The following is a 14019-nucleotide window of genomic DNA, read 5'->3' on the forward strand; positions in this document are numbered from 1 at the left end:
TTTTCATTTGTTTCAAAGCCGTACATGGCTTACAAGCATGACAGAAATGCGCCTGGAGTGCAGGAAATGGCCTACTTAACTGCAGGAGCAGAGCAGGCTCTTCTGTCACGCTGACTCCCAGGACCCCGTCCTCCTGGGGGACCAGGGCAGCTGCCTGCTTCTCTTGTGGGTGCCTGTTTCTGGAGCTTCTCTTCAGGAGATGTTTGGTCCCACCATAAAGCCCGAACAGCTTGTCCAGGCGGAACGGTGCCGGGGAGCAGAGGTTTGGAGGGTACTTCCCAGATTCTGACACCAAACGGCTGTGTGAGGCCGGGGCAGGCCCGCTGTCCATGTCCCCCCTTCGCCCACCCGACTGCAGCTATCTCTTTTTGCTGTTTCAAAGCAGCTTAGAGAAGGGGGGAGACTGTGCCAGGGCTGTTACCAGCTGCGGAAGCAGAGCTTGCGGAGATAGACTGCTCTCAGCTTTTGGGCTTACTGGACACTTTGAGCCTAGTCTGAAAGGGGACAGAGATCTCAAGGGTGTTGCACTCTCACTGTTTGTGCGAGCCGACGGCTGGGGAGGAGGACTCTTACCAGGCTCTTATGGAGGGAAGGGCTGGGCACAGAGGGGGTTCACCCTGCCAGCAGCACCCAGAGGTGAGCTGGCCAGCCAGCTGCACGCTGCTCTGCCTGAACACCACCTGGAGAACGCACAAGGACTGTTGGGGCCACCTCTGTGATGTCTGGCACTAGATGCGTGCGCATGTCTAAGCCTTTGCCTTAGGAGGGCAGAGCAGAAAACGAGCCCCTCTGGGCTGAGAAGAGCCTTCCCCAAAGGAGCTGAACATGCCCTGTGGGTCCCAGGAAGACTGAGGACCTTTGTATTAACAACCGCTTCCTTGTGGGAGAGCTCGTGGAAAGGGCTCGCCGAGGAAGATTCGTGCTAAAACGAGCAGCTGCTGTGAAAGCAGGAACGAGAGGAGGGGTTGCGTGCCCGTGGGAGGGCAGCGAGCTGGGGCTGGGCACAGGCAGCTGGCAACAGGGCTGCTGGAGCAGGGGCAGGCGAGCGCTCAGCTGTCCGGCTTTTAGTCTCACTCAATGGCTCTACCTGGTGTACTGAACTCTCCAGGGATTCAACCTTCCCTCAGACTATTTACATTTTATTTACTGTGGTTTGGTCTTTGGTTCAAAGAACACAGTAGCAGCAGAAAACAGAGTCTCTCCGTAATATCTTTGAGGCCTGGAGTCCCCAAGCACACGAGAGAAAGACAGTGGTAAACACCTGCCCCTGTATTTACTTTACTTCCTGAGTTTTTCTCAGCCAGAGGAACCCTCCAAACCCTCCACAAACACAAGCAGATTGTTTCTGAATGCATTCCACTAGAAACCACGACTACGGTTCAGAAAGATTTGGTTTTGGGCACTGGTCCCTACTCCCACCACTCTCATTTATCTTACTGATGCTTATACCATACTTCAGGCTTTATGTTTTAATGACAAACAAGTATTAGTGCTCTTAGAGGCTGAGAGTCCCCTGTGTGTCCATCTGCACAGATACCCGCAGTCGCATCTGCCCACGGGCTGCTTGGGGGCACCGATCACTTGGCTAGCAATCCTGGGATTCAATTTGGTGGATGCTCTCGGATGTCAGGGAGTCAAAAAGGCAACAGAGCAGCTCTTCAGCCTGGGGAGAAAAGAAGGAAGGGGTTGGGGGAGAGCTGTGATATCCGTGCATTGCAAAACACTTTGTTTTCAGAGATGGGTTTCTCATGCATGCTGCAGGCAGGCAGCATAGGGAAGACATTTACCAGGTCGAATTAATCCCAGCACAGAGGTGGCTGTTAGCGTCCCACAGGAGGGAAGTGTCTGTTAGTTGTGAGCACTGTTTGGCCATTCTCATGATTCACTTTTTCAAGGAATTAAAGAAAAACAGCTACATGCAAAGTGCCAAATGGGAAATCTAACTCCCTCCTGCAGCTGCTCTGCCTCTCCTTCCCGAACCTCGCTCCTGTGCCGCTCTTTGGCATGGATGCTTCGGAGGTGGGGAGGCCAGCTTAGTGCCAGGGGCTTCAGGACAAGTCTGTAATTCTGACTGCGCTAATGAACACCATGTTCCCCTAAAGCATTATACTTGCTGTGCTGACGGTCCACCCTACACAGCCCTCGGGGCCCTCCTCCTGCCAGCACTCTGCCTCTCCTCATAGATTTTTAGGTCTCTTTTGTAGGACTCCAGCCCTTCTGCCTGCTGCTGAGGGGCTAAGGATCATGCCAGCAGCGGCTGGGATGTATTTTCTCGGTGTCACTCTGCTTCAGTCCCAGATTTCAGCCATCCCCGCAGGGAGGGAGATGCTGGAGCAGCCATGTGGCTGCTGGCAACAGCTTCAGGGCTCCAGGCGGAGTGGAGGGATTAGCTCCCTGCCAGTGGAGTCTTGACTGCACATCCGTGAGCTCGGGCTGCGCAACGGCTGTGCCATCTCCCTGCTCTGACCTGCTAATGGTGGCAGGTGATGACATCCTGCACATCTGGCCACCCCAGCCTCACGATCGCATCCCAGCCACAGTGCAGAGCTGCATGTGAGGAGAAACTGTTCAGCCACAGGACATCCCTGCCCTGAGGCTAGGCACAGTGCTCACGGACAACTCTCTTCTGTGGCTGGGGAGGTTCCAGCTGGGGTGCGGACCAGGCGCAGGGACATCTGGGACTGCCCCACAGAGTTCTGCTGGAAGTTCAACAGCCCCTAATGGTGGCACCAACACAACATGGTGCTCTCACTTCCAGATGTGAGCTGGTCTGCCTGTGCCCAAGATAAGCCCGCACGGGGAGCAGGCATCTGCAGGGTCACGGCGTGAGAACAAGGAACTTGCAAAGCATGAACGCATCTGCTCCTCAGGCAGATGTTTCAAATCGGACAGGTGAAAAGTGCTACAGAAAAGTTTGCTTCTCCCAGCGACTGCACAGGGACGCAAGACAACTAGTCTAGACACAGATGTCAGCACTGAAACAGTCCACATTTGGAAAGCTGATTTCTCATCCTATTGTCTAGTCCCGAATCACACCGGGAGCAAATATGAAATTCCTTTCTGCTTCCATGGCTCGCCTCCACCAGTAAATGCTGCAGCTCTGCTCAAACCATGAGGATTTGAAATCTATATTCATTTAACCCTGCTGAACTTTGCCTGATATCATGTCGTCGCTCATTAGCTTTGACCTGGAAATCCTGGCTGACATTTCATAAACTCATTAGCAAGAGATCAGAGGATCAAACATCGTTTCTAGGGATAGCCTTTGAGGTACAGTCATTCCCCAGTGAGCTTGCTCCTCAGATCTCACTCTGTGATCTCCAAACCTACCCTGAACTTAGGAGCAGAAGCCCCATTTCGCAATAAAATTTTCTTGCTGCTGTGCTTCTCGCAACCCACAATGAGAAGCGCTGCACCCACCGCTGTCCCAGGACTAGGCTCACTGTCTAAAGCCTGAACTGCTGCGAGTAGCCCCTGCTTCCACCAGCACAGAGGGATTTGATTCAGTGGCCTGGGCTGCCAGAAACAGGGAGAAGGGCTGAGCATATTTGCTTTTTCTTTTATCTATCACAGAAAGTACTGTAAGCCTCTTTCTGATAGGCTGATTCCCCATAGCTGTGAAGCAGAAGGGATTTTATGTCAGCCAGAGATATGTAATGTCCTTTTCAAAGCAAATCAGGAGACAGCCTGGACTCGCTGCCCTGTCACATTACTTGGCAACAGCCTGGCACCCTGGCAGCAGTGCGCCCTGTGCTATGACAGCCTTGCAGCTATCACAGAGCTGTGCAGGCAGACCCTCCCCGGCACTGCAGCGCGGGCAATCCCAGCTACGCCCACGGAGAATTTTACTGCACCTTAGGGAAAGCTGCTGAAAACGGCAGCTGGACGACTTTTGGGAAGTTTGGGGTAGTTTTGCCTTGTGTTAAAAGCAGGAACACAGACTTCAAAGAGCGTTCTGTGTCTTTTGAGGTTCAATCCTTAAAGCACCGGTACTCTAAGGTACTCGGGTACTCACTGCTGCTGAAAGCAGCAGCTCTGATACGCTACATGAGGTTACAAACATCTCTCTCTCCTGCTGTTTTTTTGGGGAAGCAAAAGGGATCCAGAGGAGAGGTGTGTCCGCTTGCTACCATTTCTCATTCCCCCGCCAATTCTTTTACACCTCCTAGTCCTAACTCTTCAGGCACTGCCTCCTCTATGCAAATCTCTCCCTTGTTTTGTACTAAACTTCGACGATTACAGCCAGAGTTTTAAAGGTATTTATGCAGTTTATTCCCATTAGCTGCCCACAGGTCTGGAGCTTAGCGTTTCCTTTCTTGGGATGAGCTACTGAGAAAATATTCAGCTAGCCCATCCCTGGAATGGCTAATGGCTTAATTTCTGCTCTTCCGTTTGGAGGATTAGGGCTTCTGGAACAACTTCCTGAACATAGGATCTGCCAGCTTGGCAGTAGGGCTGAACAAGCATTTCCTGTCACTAATTTTTGACAAGTATCACAGTTATCTTACTAAGTGATGTAAGTGCTTCACACTTCTACGCAAAAAGTAACTGACATCTATGAAAATACTGAATCTTTATCAAAGTCTCCAAATATTTTGATTCAAACAGTGCCACCGCTGTAACATGGAAGACAGTTTGAAAGGGTTTTGGTCCCACCTTCTGCCATGTGCTGGGCTCTCAGTATAAGCCAAGGCTTGGGGCTGTCATGAGGCACCACCTCCGTCTCATACAACTTAAAATTTTCTTCTAAAATCCAACCAATTTTGACAAGTTTCATTCATCACAGGGGCACAAAGGACACACATCTGTACCATAAACTTCTCTACTTGCCTGATTCTCATTTTGGGGATATAGCAGATGCTGTGCAGTGTCCAGGACCGACTGCTTCTGCCAACAGACTCTGGGTGTAAAGAAAAATGAAAGCCAGTGTTACTTTGCCATCTAAGCTCTCAGAGACTGCAGATGACCTAGCTTTGAGGAGGACTATGCCCTGTGCCAGCAGCTCTGGCCATGTGCATCTGTTACTGAACTTCTTTACACAGATAAATCCTGGGTTTTACAAAGCTTTGTATAAATGGATTTGGATTCTTAAAATATAAGCTTTCAAACGAACAGTAATGACCTGTTGCATAATGGGGCAGTGGGAAATACATATAAGTGTAGATAGATAGCTCTGTGCGAGGGTCTTTTTCTCAACAAAAGATAATCTGTGTGTTTTCCCCCCAAAACGGGACTTTCTAAGCTGCCTTCAGCAGCAGAGTCTGCTTCACTAGTCCTTGTCTTGCTCTGGTTCACCTCAAGCTACACATGAGCTGACCACAAGACATATTCAAGAGAAATTAAAAGGCAAGACACACATTTCAAAACTGCCTTTTAAATTCACTCTATGTACATTCAGATTCTCAGGCTTGAAAACTCTCCAGAGGCTTTGGAAACCACTCCCTGCCCCCATATCCAGGTATTGTGCTTGGCAACAGTTTTCCCTTCAGTGGTTTTCAACAGCTCTGAGATTTTACATCTCGCGTGTTCATTTTTTTTATTTCTACACCTCCTTTCCCTCCAAAGCTCCCAGCGATGAGCTTCCTATAGGGATAACATCACTCCCTGCTAACAGCAATTAACACTTGGTAAGAACGTTTCATCAGCGAGAATAACGTCCAGCTAAGTTCCTTAACATTTGCCTTTTGTTCTGATTGCACTGCATTGTCTAAAACCAGGAGAGTGTCAGGCCTAGTCTACACTTTGATTTTCGTCTGATGCAGCCAGGTTTTCGGTGTGCTTTCGTCGAACACCACTTACTGAGTTCAGTACAATGTTAACTAGGTGAGCTCCTGAAGACCGTGCACAATATAGTTAGGTCCTAACAATCTCATGGGCATCTGAAACTACTTTTTAAAAGTTCAGATAACTAGAGAGCAGTAATCGCCACTAAATCAGTATCACCTATTAAGGCAGCAAAGTCTAGTTTTCCATGCATAAAAAGCAGAGCATGCCTTTCTTCCAGGAGCTGCTTTGAACCTACTTGTAAATTCTTCCCTCTGCCACCCTGCAGCTAGGAAATCTGGCTGTAAAAACAAGTTATGACAGGGAAAATTCAAATGCTTTATACTGGAGATCCAGGCAGCCGGATGCTGACAGAACAAGAAAGGTAGGTCTCACATCATTTTTCCCTGTCTGCAGATAGGAGCGTGTCACTTCCTTCTCTGGATTCTCCCCCCAGGTCCCCATTGCTCTTAAGCTTTGCTTCAGCTTCCCCTCACCTCTTCCAAACACTTACTTCACTCTGCCCTATGAGTTACCCTTGGCACCTTCCCAGATTCTCCCCGATTCCTAATTTGGCTCCACTCTTGGCAGTCAATCAAACTCACAGGCTGCTTTTGTGCCCCCACCTGCATAAATTTTGTCCATTTCTCTGCTCTTCCTGCCCTTTGGTGCAGAAATAATGCCTTCATAGACATCCAGAGGACAGAGTGGGCACTGCTGCTGCTGAACAATAATCGCTACACACTTACGAGGGTCTGTGTCTGTCTTCAAGGCAACTGCTCTGCACTGCACATCCTCCAGCAACTGAATGTCTCTCCTTGACGTGCCACTGCTAGAGCTGGCTTAGGAAAGCTTTAATAGGCTCTGAACTATGAGCAGTTATACTAGCAAAGCCTGCATTGTTCCTTTCAACACCTGATTCCTCCTTCTTATCACAGCCCATCTCTGACATCATATCCCAGGCTTCCATACAGATGGCAATGTTTCTCCCCCTGGCACAAAGCCTAAGTAATGTGGCTCAGCTGTGAATCAACTCCCAGGGCTGTAAAATAATCTCTTTCACCCTGGTGCTTCAGCAATGCAGCTGAAATGCAGGCCAGAACCTGTGCAGGTATTGGAATCCTGGGCCACGGCAGTAGGAGTGAAATAAATACACAGCGATTTACTCAGTACAAGAAAGGTCACATGGCTCCTGCTGATGGAGTCGTAAGTGTAATTAACCTCAGATGTTGTTCTGAAATGAAGATGTCTTATGAAGTGTCCTTATGAGACACTAGTTAAGTCAGGCTGGATTTTCAAAGATATTTGCAAAGTTGATTTTAAACAGGATGATGGCTTATGATACAATAAGGGTATGAGTTTACTGTTGGCTAAAGCTGATCACTGCCTCCCCATCCTCAGGCACACCTTGCTGCCCTCTCCCTTCCACAGGTGTCATTGATCATGAAAGGCAAATATTTTTTTGTAGACCTGGTTTTAAACGGCAGCATGATCACTAGTTCTGGTACTAGGGTAAGAGGCAGAGTAAATCCTGCCATTTGGGAGTGCCTCCTAACAGCCATAATTTATGCACATGTATTTTGCAGTTCGGCAAGGAAGTTTATCCTTCATACAGACAGCAATACTGGCACAGCCCAGGATGAGGGGTGACAGATGCAGCTGAGACTGGCACCTATTCCTCCCTGCTTCCTCCTCAGCCCCTTGGCTCACTGTGAAGGGCAGTGAGAAGCCACTGCAAGGTTTGCTCTGGGGGTGCTGCCTTGAGACTGCCAATCTTAAAACACGTCAAGTTAAGCCTACAGAAGAGGGAAGCACTGGCTTGCAGCTGACCTTGTTATACAGCACCCATGACTCTGATGAGCAAAAGCCTGGGGAAAATAAAGAGGTGGGTAATCTTGTATTGGCTGCCAGCTGTGCTGCCAGCCACTCTCCCAGAACTGCCTTCAGCACTGATCTCTGTGGTTCCCAACAGCCCACTTTTTTCCAGTGAACCAGCGAAAGGGTGGGAGAAAACTCACTAGAAAGGTCTTTGCTTCCTTTTAGTGCTATACCTTGCAGGGTGAAGGGCTTGGGATATGGCTCCCAAGGGTGTGATTTTAAATGAATTGGAGCAATGTCTAAATTTTGTCATTAGCTTAAAAGCATTTTCGAAAAGTTACTGGTGAAATTTGTTCCAACTGTTTTTCCCAGGTATGGCTCTGTGACTGAGCACTGTAACATTTCATCAAAGTACGAGAACTCCAAGGTGTCTACCAACTTGGATGTTCAGATTTGATCCCCTTGGTGCTTGTATCCTTGAATTCCTTATTCCTGTCCCGTTGACAGCGTTACCTGGAAGCCCTCCGGATGGTACAGCCAAAGTCATAACAGTCTTATCAGTGTGGCTGCTGGACTGACTGCTCTATACCAAATGTGTCAGGAAAAAGACTCACTTAGCTTCCTTTGCCAGATGAAACCATGTGCATAAACTACATGTCGCATTGCCAAATACCAGCCTCTGTGCAAGGAAACTTTCCCTCTGGGGAACCGTGGGTTAATTGGCCTGATAATCATTCTATTTCACTAATCAGTCCCTGTAGAGGGGTTCTGTTTGTTTTACCAGGCTTATACATCCTCCACCCAGCATTTCTGGTGATTTATTTAGGAGGCTAATTTTTGATTTTGCTCTCTGGCATTATTTTAAGAATTTTTTTTTATAGCAAATGTAAAATCTGCTAAGATATTTCTCCTAGGAATTTTATTGATTCAGCAGGTCTATTCCCCATGTGAGCCCTTATTTCAGAGAATTCCCTGTATTGGTGGAGCCATGCTGCCAAGCCTCACAGACACTCCAAGCCCTTTAGCAAACAACGCAACTTGGTATTTTAAGGTCCTGAGCATAGGACACATGACTTTGAAAGCAGGGAACACTACAGGGTATTGACCTATTAACAACAACATAACTTGGGTTGCCTTTGACTGGCACCTGACCTCGTGAAGTGCAAGCTGGAAGTGAATTACAAAGAAGAAAGTCAGCTGCCCTCCTTCAGATCACAAGCTCTCTAGCAGGGGGTTGAGACAGTGCTGTTAAAGCGATACTGTCCTCACTTACCTGTCCAGCAGGGAGTCGAAGCAAATGACTGCATTGTCTCGCTGTGCTGCTAGCACCAGGCACAAACCGTCCATTAAGAGGGAACACTACAAGGGAGGGAAAAACAGAGCTTTGGTGTTGCTATCCACTTAAATAAGTCTGTAAGCCTCACTGATGAACCGCTGACAGCACAGATAACTGCTTGTGTGCTGTGTGAGGGGATGAAAGTCACAAAGCAACACTCTTTCAAATTGAAAGACTATCATGTCTGAACTGTTCGTTATCCTGCTCCTATGGCATACTATTATTCCTGTTCCCTTCTCTCAGAGTGAAAATAAGCAGGTTACTTAGGTGTGTTATTCAGTTACTAAGTCTGCTGGAAGCAGGAATATGGAGATAATGGTAAATGTTGAGATATTGCAGCAGAAACACTTATCACTTGAAGGAGCACATCTCCCTTCTGGCAAGGGAAAGCAAATGCTGTAATGTTCACCTTTGGCTCAGCAGTGCCAGAGCCTTCTGGAAACATGCCAGCTCTGCCCAGAGTAATTCAACTCTGAGAGGAGGAAGTGGTTCCATCACCAGGAGAGCAGTGCTGCTGCCATGGCTCTCCTTCCCACACGCTGATTTGCTTTGTCCTTCCTAGAGAGCTGCGCACATTCCCATGTGCAGAGGGCTGGCATCCTTAGGGGAACCACAGGAGAAGAAAGTAGTGCTTAGACTAATTGGATGCTAGAGGTAATTGCTATTCTATACAGATGTACTTCAAAGGGATGCTGTCAATTTAAAAAATCACAACCTGGAAAGATCTTACCTGTTCTTACAACAGATAAGACCTGAGACTCTTATAACTGAAAGGCTGGAAGCACAGATGTTTGTATTTTTTCAGAGGGACTGCTGTGAATCTCTGACAGCCCTCTGTTGATTGTTACTTCCAGTATAAGTAGTCTCCCGCCTTGTTTACTCAGTGCTCCTGACAGCCCTTTCTTGCACATTGTACCTTACTGCTTTGCCCCAGTAAGGTTCCTGAAATGGTGGGCTTCTCCTACACAAAGTGCAAGGAGAAAACCAGTCTGGGCCAGATACTCTGCTGATGTAAAGCAATGTATCTGCTCACCCCAGAAGCACATCTCATGCTCAAGCCCCGTGAGCTGTTGCTCAAGCCCCACGCTGGACTGCAGCTTGAGCTGTCAACACCAACTAAAGGCGAAGCACAATGAAATCTCTGCCTAGGACTCCAGCACACAGTCCAAAAAGTGGAAGGGTTATTTAGCATTGTAGAAGAGGATTAATGGGGAGCAATTAGAGAAAGGGAAATAGAAACTATATTTATATGGAAAAGCAAGACAGGAGACTGCAGCAGAACATACATAATAGCAGCAACTGCGCACTAATAGGTGAATGGAATAAAATGTTTAAACAGGGATGTGCCAGCACATTAAGGACACGTGTCCACACAATGATGTCAAGGTTAGGTGTCAGTGAGCTAGCGGAGATACAGGAACACAAGGTACAGACTAGCTAGCAAGGCACATGGCCCATGTTACTTACCAGCAATATCAGAGCTCAGATGCAGTGCTGTGTTAATATTGCTACCAAAGCAAGTTTGCTCAGAGCTAGCCTGGGTATCTTAGCACAGCATGGCATTAAAAGGCTCTTCTTTTGTGTGAAGGAAGCAAAGCACAACTCCAGCTGTTTCATACCTTTGCTGCAACACCGCACTTTGCCCTGCTTAGAGTCTCAGAAATGCAGTGAGCTTGTGGTGTGTCCAGAACAGTGAGGCGTACTCCAGTCACTGTGAAATCTTTGCCAATAAGCTGATCAAGCAGTTCGACATAAGGTGGGTGCTCTGAACCCCGAAGGATTATCCCAGGCAATAGGAGACAAGTGGTTTGGCAGAGGTTATCAAGCAATGGCCGATCTGATGGGAAAAGGTCAAAACACAATAAATGCTTGCTTTATATCTACCCCCAACAACTATCAGCCCTCTATGTAATTCGTCCCTGCCACAGACAAGTAACTGGAAGATCAGAGGCACTCAGGCATTGTCATATTGTTTGGGGTGTTCGCAGATGCAATTGCTCATCCTGAACTGTCAAGCTGCTGCATGCCTATTGTGTACATATCTGGAGATCACAAGACAGCAGCAGTGACCCCATTTCAGGAGTCAGACAAGGACAACTGCTGGTTTGCTACAGGAGATACTATTCCATTTAATTTCTTGCAAGCAAAGGAATCTGTTAATCCAGCTGCTTTCATAATCCAAAATGTAATTCTGATCAGCATACATAAAACTCAATGTATTTCATATTTTCCTCATGGTAAATCTGTCTGACCATTAGGCAGCAGCTTTGTGATAATTATTTGCTACGAGGAGAGGTTTCTTTGTGTGCAAGAGCTACCTCTAGTGTTCACGATGAGACCATAAAGTGAATGACGTGTCTGGCTTGCTGGAGGCACTTACTATATTGTGTCTGGCAGTTCAGAGATCACGTGTACTTGCCTTTCCAGGACACTAACTCTTTGAAATACATTTTCTGAGACACAAACACATCAGGGCTATACATTGGTTTCCTTTTTACTCTCCCTAGACATCTTCAAAGCAAAGAGATTCTCATGCATCAGGAAATTAGGGGCATGTATTTTGAGATTTGCTCCCAACACTGGGCCTGTACCACTCTTGCAGAATATCTGCTTTCTCCACAACAAGCTTTTTTTTTTTTTTTTTTTTAATTTTCCACAATCCTCTCTAAAAATTAAGAAGTGCTTTAGTCACAGCAGACCTGCGCTACAGGTCTGGTCCTTTCCCATTGTGCAGTAAGTTGATGGGGGAAATACCTTGCCTGTCAGCATCACAGGGTATTTTGGACTGAGAACACCCGCAAGTCTCCTCTCACTGCAGCTTTGTGCTCTGAATACAGCTTGAACTGACATACCCCACCAGAAACACAACAATGTGATCACATGTCTGCAGCTCCCCAGACAAGAAGGTCAGACAGCTACATGCAGAAGAGTCTGGTTGCCTCAAAAAAGCTGCTGTTACATACACACAGTTGCCAAGTTCTTGTTTCAGGACTCATACAACAGCTTGGGAATATCAGTAATGCTGCGAGATAGGCCTCACCCCGCACTGCAGGCATCAGTTAAGTCTTAAACCTTCATGCAGTCAGTCTCTGATGTATTAGTGTGCAATGTAAGAAAAGGAGCTTGCTTGAGGATTTGTGATTTTTGTAATGATCACGAAGGATGTGTAGGGCATAGCCCAAAGCCAACATAAGACAGAGGAAAAGATCTGATCGATACTTACCTTTGGAAAAATCCTCCTTCAGAGAGCCTCTACACAAAAATGATTTTGCGCCTACCAAGCAGCTATGCTATCATTAAGGCAAAGGCCTTGACTTACTACCATCCTCCTTGCGCTTCTACATGTGCCATCTCATGCACCTGCTGGTATGGGGTCAGTGCCCAAAAGTCCTGTTATCAGTAAGGGTTTGAGGTGGGATGTGATGGTCTGTAATCGGTACCATTTTTATCATACTCTTCTGCCAGTCCACAAGAGTCTTGTGGTTTTACTGATAGGATTAACAACTGCAGCAATCAGGTGTAGCACAGGAACATTTTCTCAGCTGCCCACCCTCCTGCTTGCCAGTCACATCAGAACTCAAACTACAGGAATGAGTGTGACCCAGTTCCAAACAATTCTGCTCCCCAGTGAACACCACAGGGATGCTTTACCTGGTCACTGCTTATTTATAAAGGCTTGTGATCAGTCTGCAATAACCCAGCATGGAAGCATCCCCATACGTTAGTTAAATCTCCTGACGTAAACAGTGCTGCGTCACAGCCTGTGTTGTATGCATGTCTATTAAATACAACCAACAGCAAAAGCCTGGAGAAACCGTAGACATCTGAGGGAACTGGCAGGCTTGTAGAACTTCAAATCAAAGTCAGACTAGGGATAACTGGAAGTAATTTTGAGCTGGCAGCTGTTCAGTAGCAAGTGGGAACTGAGTGAGATCTCAGTCCAGTTCCTGAGAGTTAGACATCCACGCTGCCAACAGCACTCCCTGCATAAATTGTTATTTATCTACCCACAGAACAAAACTCTCACAATCGCCCATCCCTATGGTGTCTTGGTCTCTTCTGTGGCAGGCTTTGAATAGACATGCAAACCATAAGTGGACAAGTTGGTGTTGAAATGCATTGAGGAAGTTCAGCAGAGAAATGTGCACGGTTGCTTACAACTAGCTGTGCTGACAGTGCTTGCTCTTCTGCTGGCGGTAAGGTCAGCACTTCTGAACAGCCCTATATTTAAACTCAAGGAAGCAGTGGCAGCGGAAAGGCCTGGCAGGTCAACAGTTAAATGGCTGGACTCCCCGGGAGCTGTTCTTTGCAGCTCAGAGTTGTCTCTTCCTTCTGAAAGGACATCAATACCAAATCCTGCGGCCACCAGATGGTTTGTCTTGCTGTCCAATTAATCAATAACAGTCTCAGTCTATAACGAGGGTTACACGTTTCCTTACCAAGATTGCACGGCTGCTCAGAGCGCAATAAATCGCGTTGCCCTCCTGTTTCACGTTTTATGATCTTGCGCTGCTTGCTGATGTCCAAACTGACTATGGGGTCACGTTTCAGGTTATAGATCTGCAGGAGGGAAGGGGAGGAGAGAGAGAGGCAAGTCATGTGAACACCATTACCTAATCAGGAAGGATAACACTTCTTAAGCATTGATTTAGGCGAGCTGTGAAGCTTTTGTCGGTGTTGCATATTTCTGTAATTGCCAGCCTAGAAAACACCTGCTTGTCTAGAGGTACAAGAACATTTTCCATGCATTTTTTTTTTATTTAGGCTTAATTCAATACGGCATCTTGCCATCCTTTTAAAGGTTCTGTAACCAGACATCTTCCTAAGGTCTCTGCTCCCAGCTTTTCAAGGCCAGAAACTTAAGGCCTGTGCGTGTCTGATGTCTATCTAGTGCCACACTGGTGTGCAGTGGCTCTCTTCTGTCTCTGAATGAACTGGTACATCCATGCATCCCAGCACAGTGCCAACATGATGCTCTGGAATGAGCTGCAGCGGGGGAGCATCCACATTAGTGAAGCACATTAGAGATGGAGCCGGCTTCTTCCAGTTCCACAGCTAATCCCCTTGGACTAACTCAGCTGGGTCACCTCTGCGTCACGTGG

At 47.3% G+C, this 14019-nt stretch overlaps 1 protein-coding gene across 6 annotated transcripts in view; it reads right to left on the reverse strand.

The window, feature by feature from the left end:
• Window positions 1–14019, reverse strand: part of C4H16orf71 (chromosome 4 C16orf71 homolog) — a 95740-nt gene continuing 81721 nt past the window's right edge. For 3 of the 6 annotated variants that reach the window (XM_037386622.1, XM_037386620.1, XM_037386621.1), the window contains 5 exons: window positions 13357–13477; window positions 10537–10754; window positions 8855–8940; window positions 4831–4900; window positions 1–1663 (listed from right to left, as the gene is read on the reverse strand). In XM_037386622.1, the coding sequence (XP_037242519.1) occupies window positions 1586–1663; window positions 4831–4900; window positions 8855–8940; window positions 10537–10754; window positions 13357–13477 (573 nt within the window). In that variant the 3' untranslated portion in view covers window positions 1–1585. Of the gene's footprint in view, window positions 1664–4830; window positions 4901–8854; window positions 8941–10536; window positions 10755–13356; window positions 13478–14019 lie in introns of those variants that run through there. The other 3 variants (XR_005104054.1, XM_037386623.1, XR_005104053.1) reach the window with 2 other exon arrangements.

Source organism: Falco rusticolus, chromosome 4, assembly GCF_015220075.1.
Source record: "Falco rusticolus isolate bFalRus1 chromosome 4, bFalRus1.pri, whole genome shotgun sequence".
NCBI classification, from domain to species: Eukaryota; Metazoa; Chordata; class Aves; order Falconiformes; family Falconidae; genus Falco; species Falco rusticolus.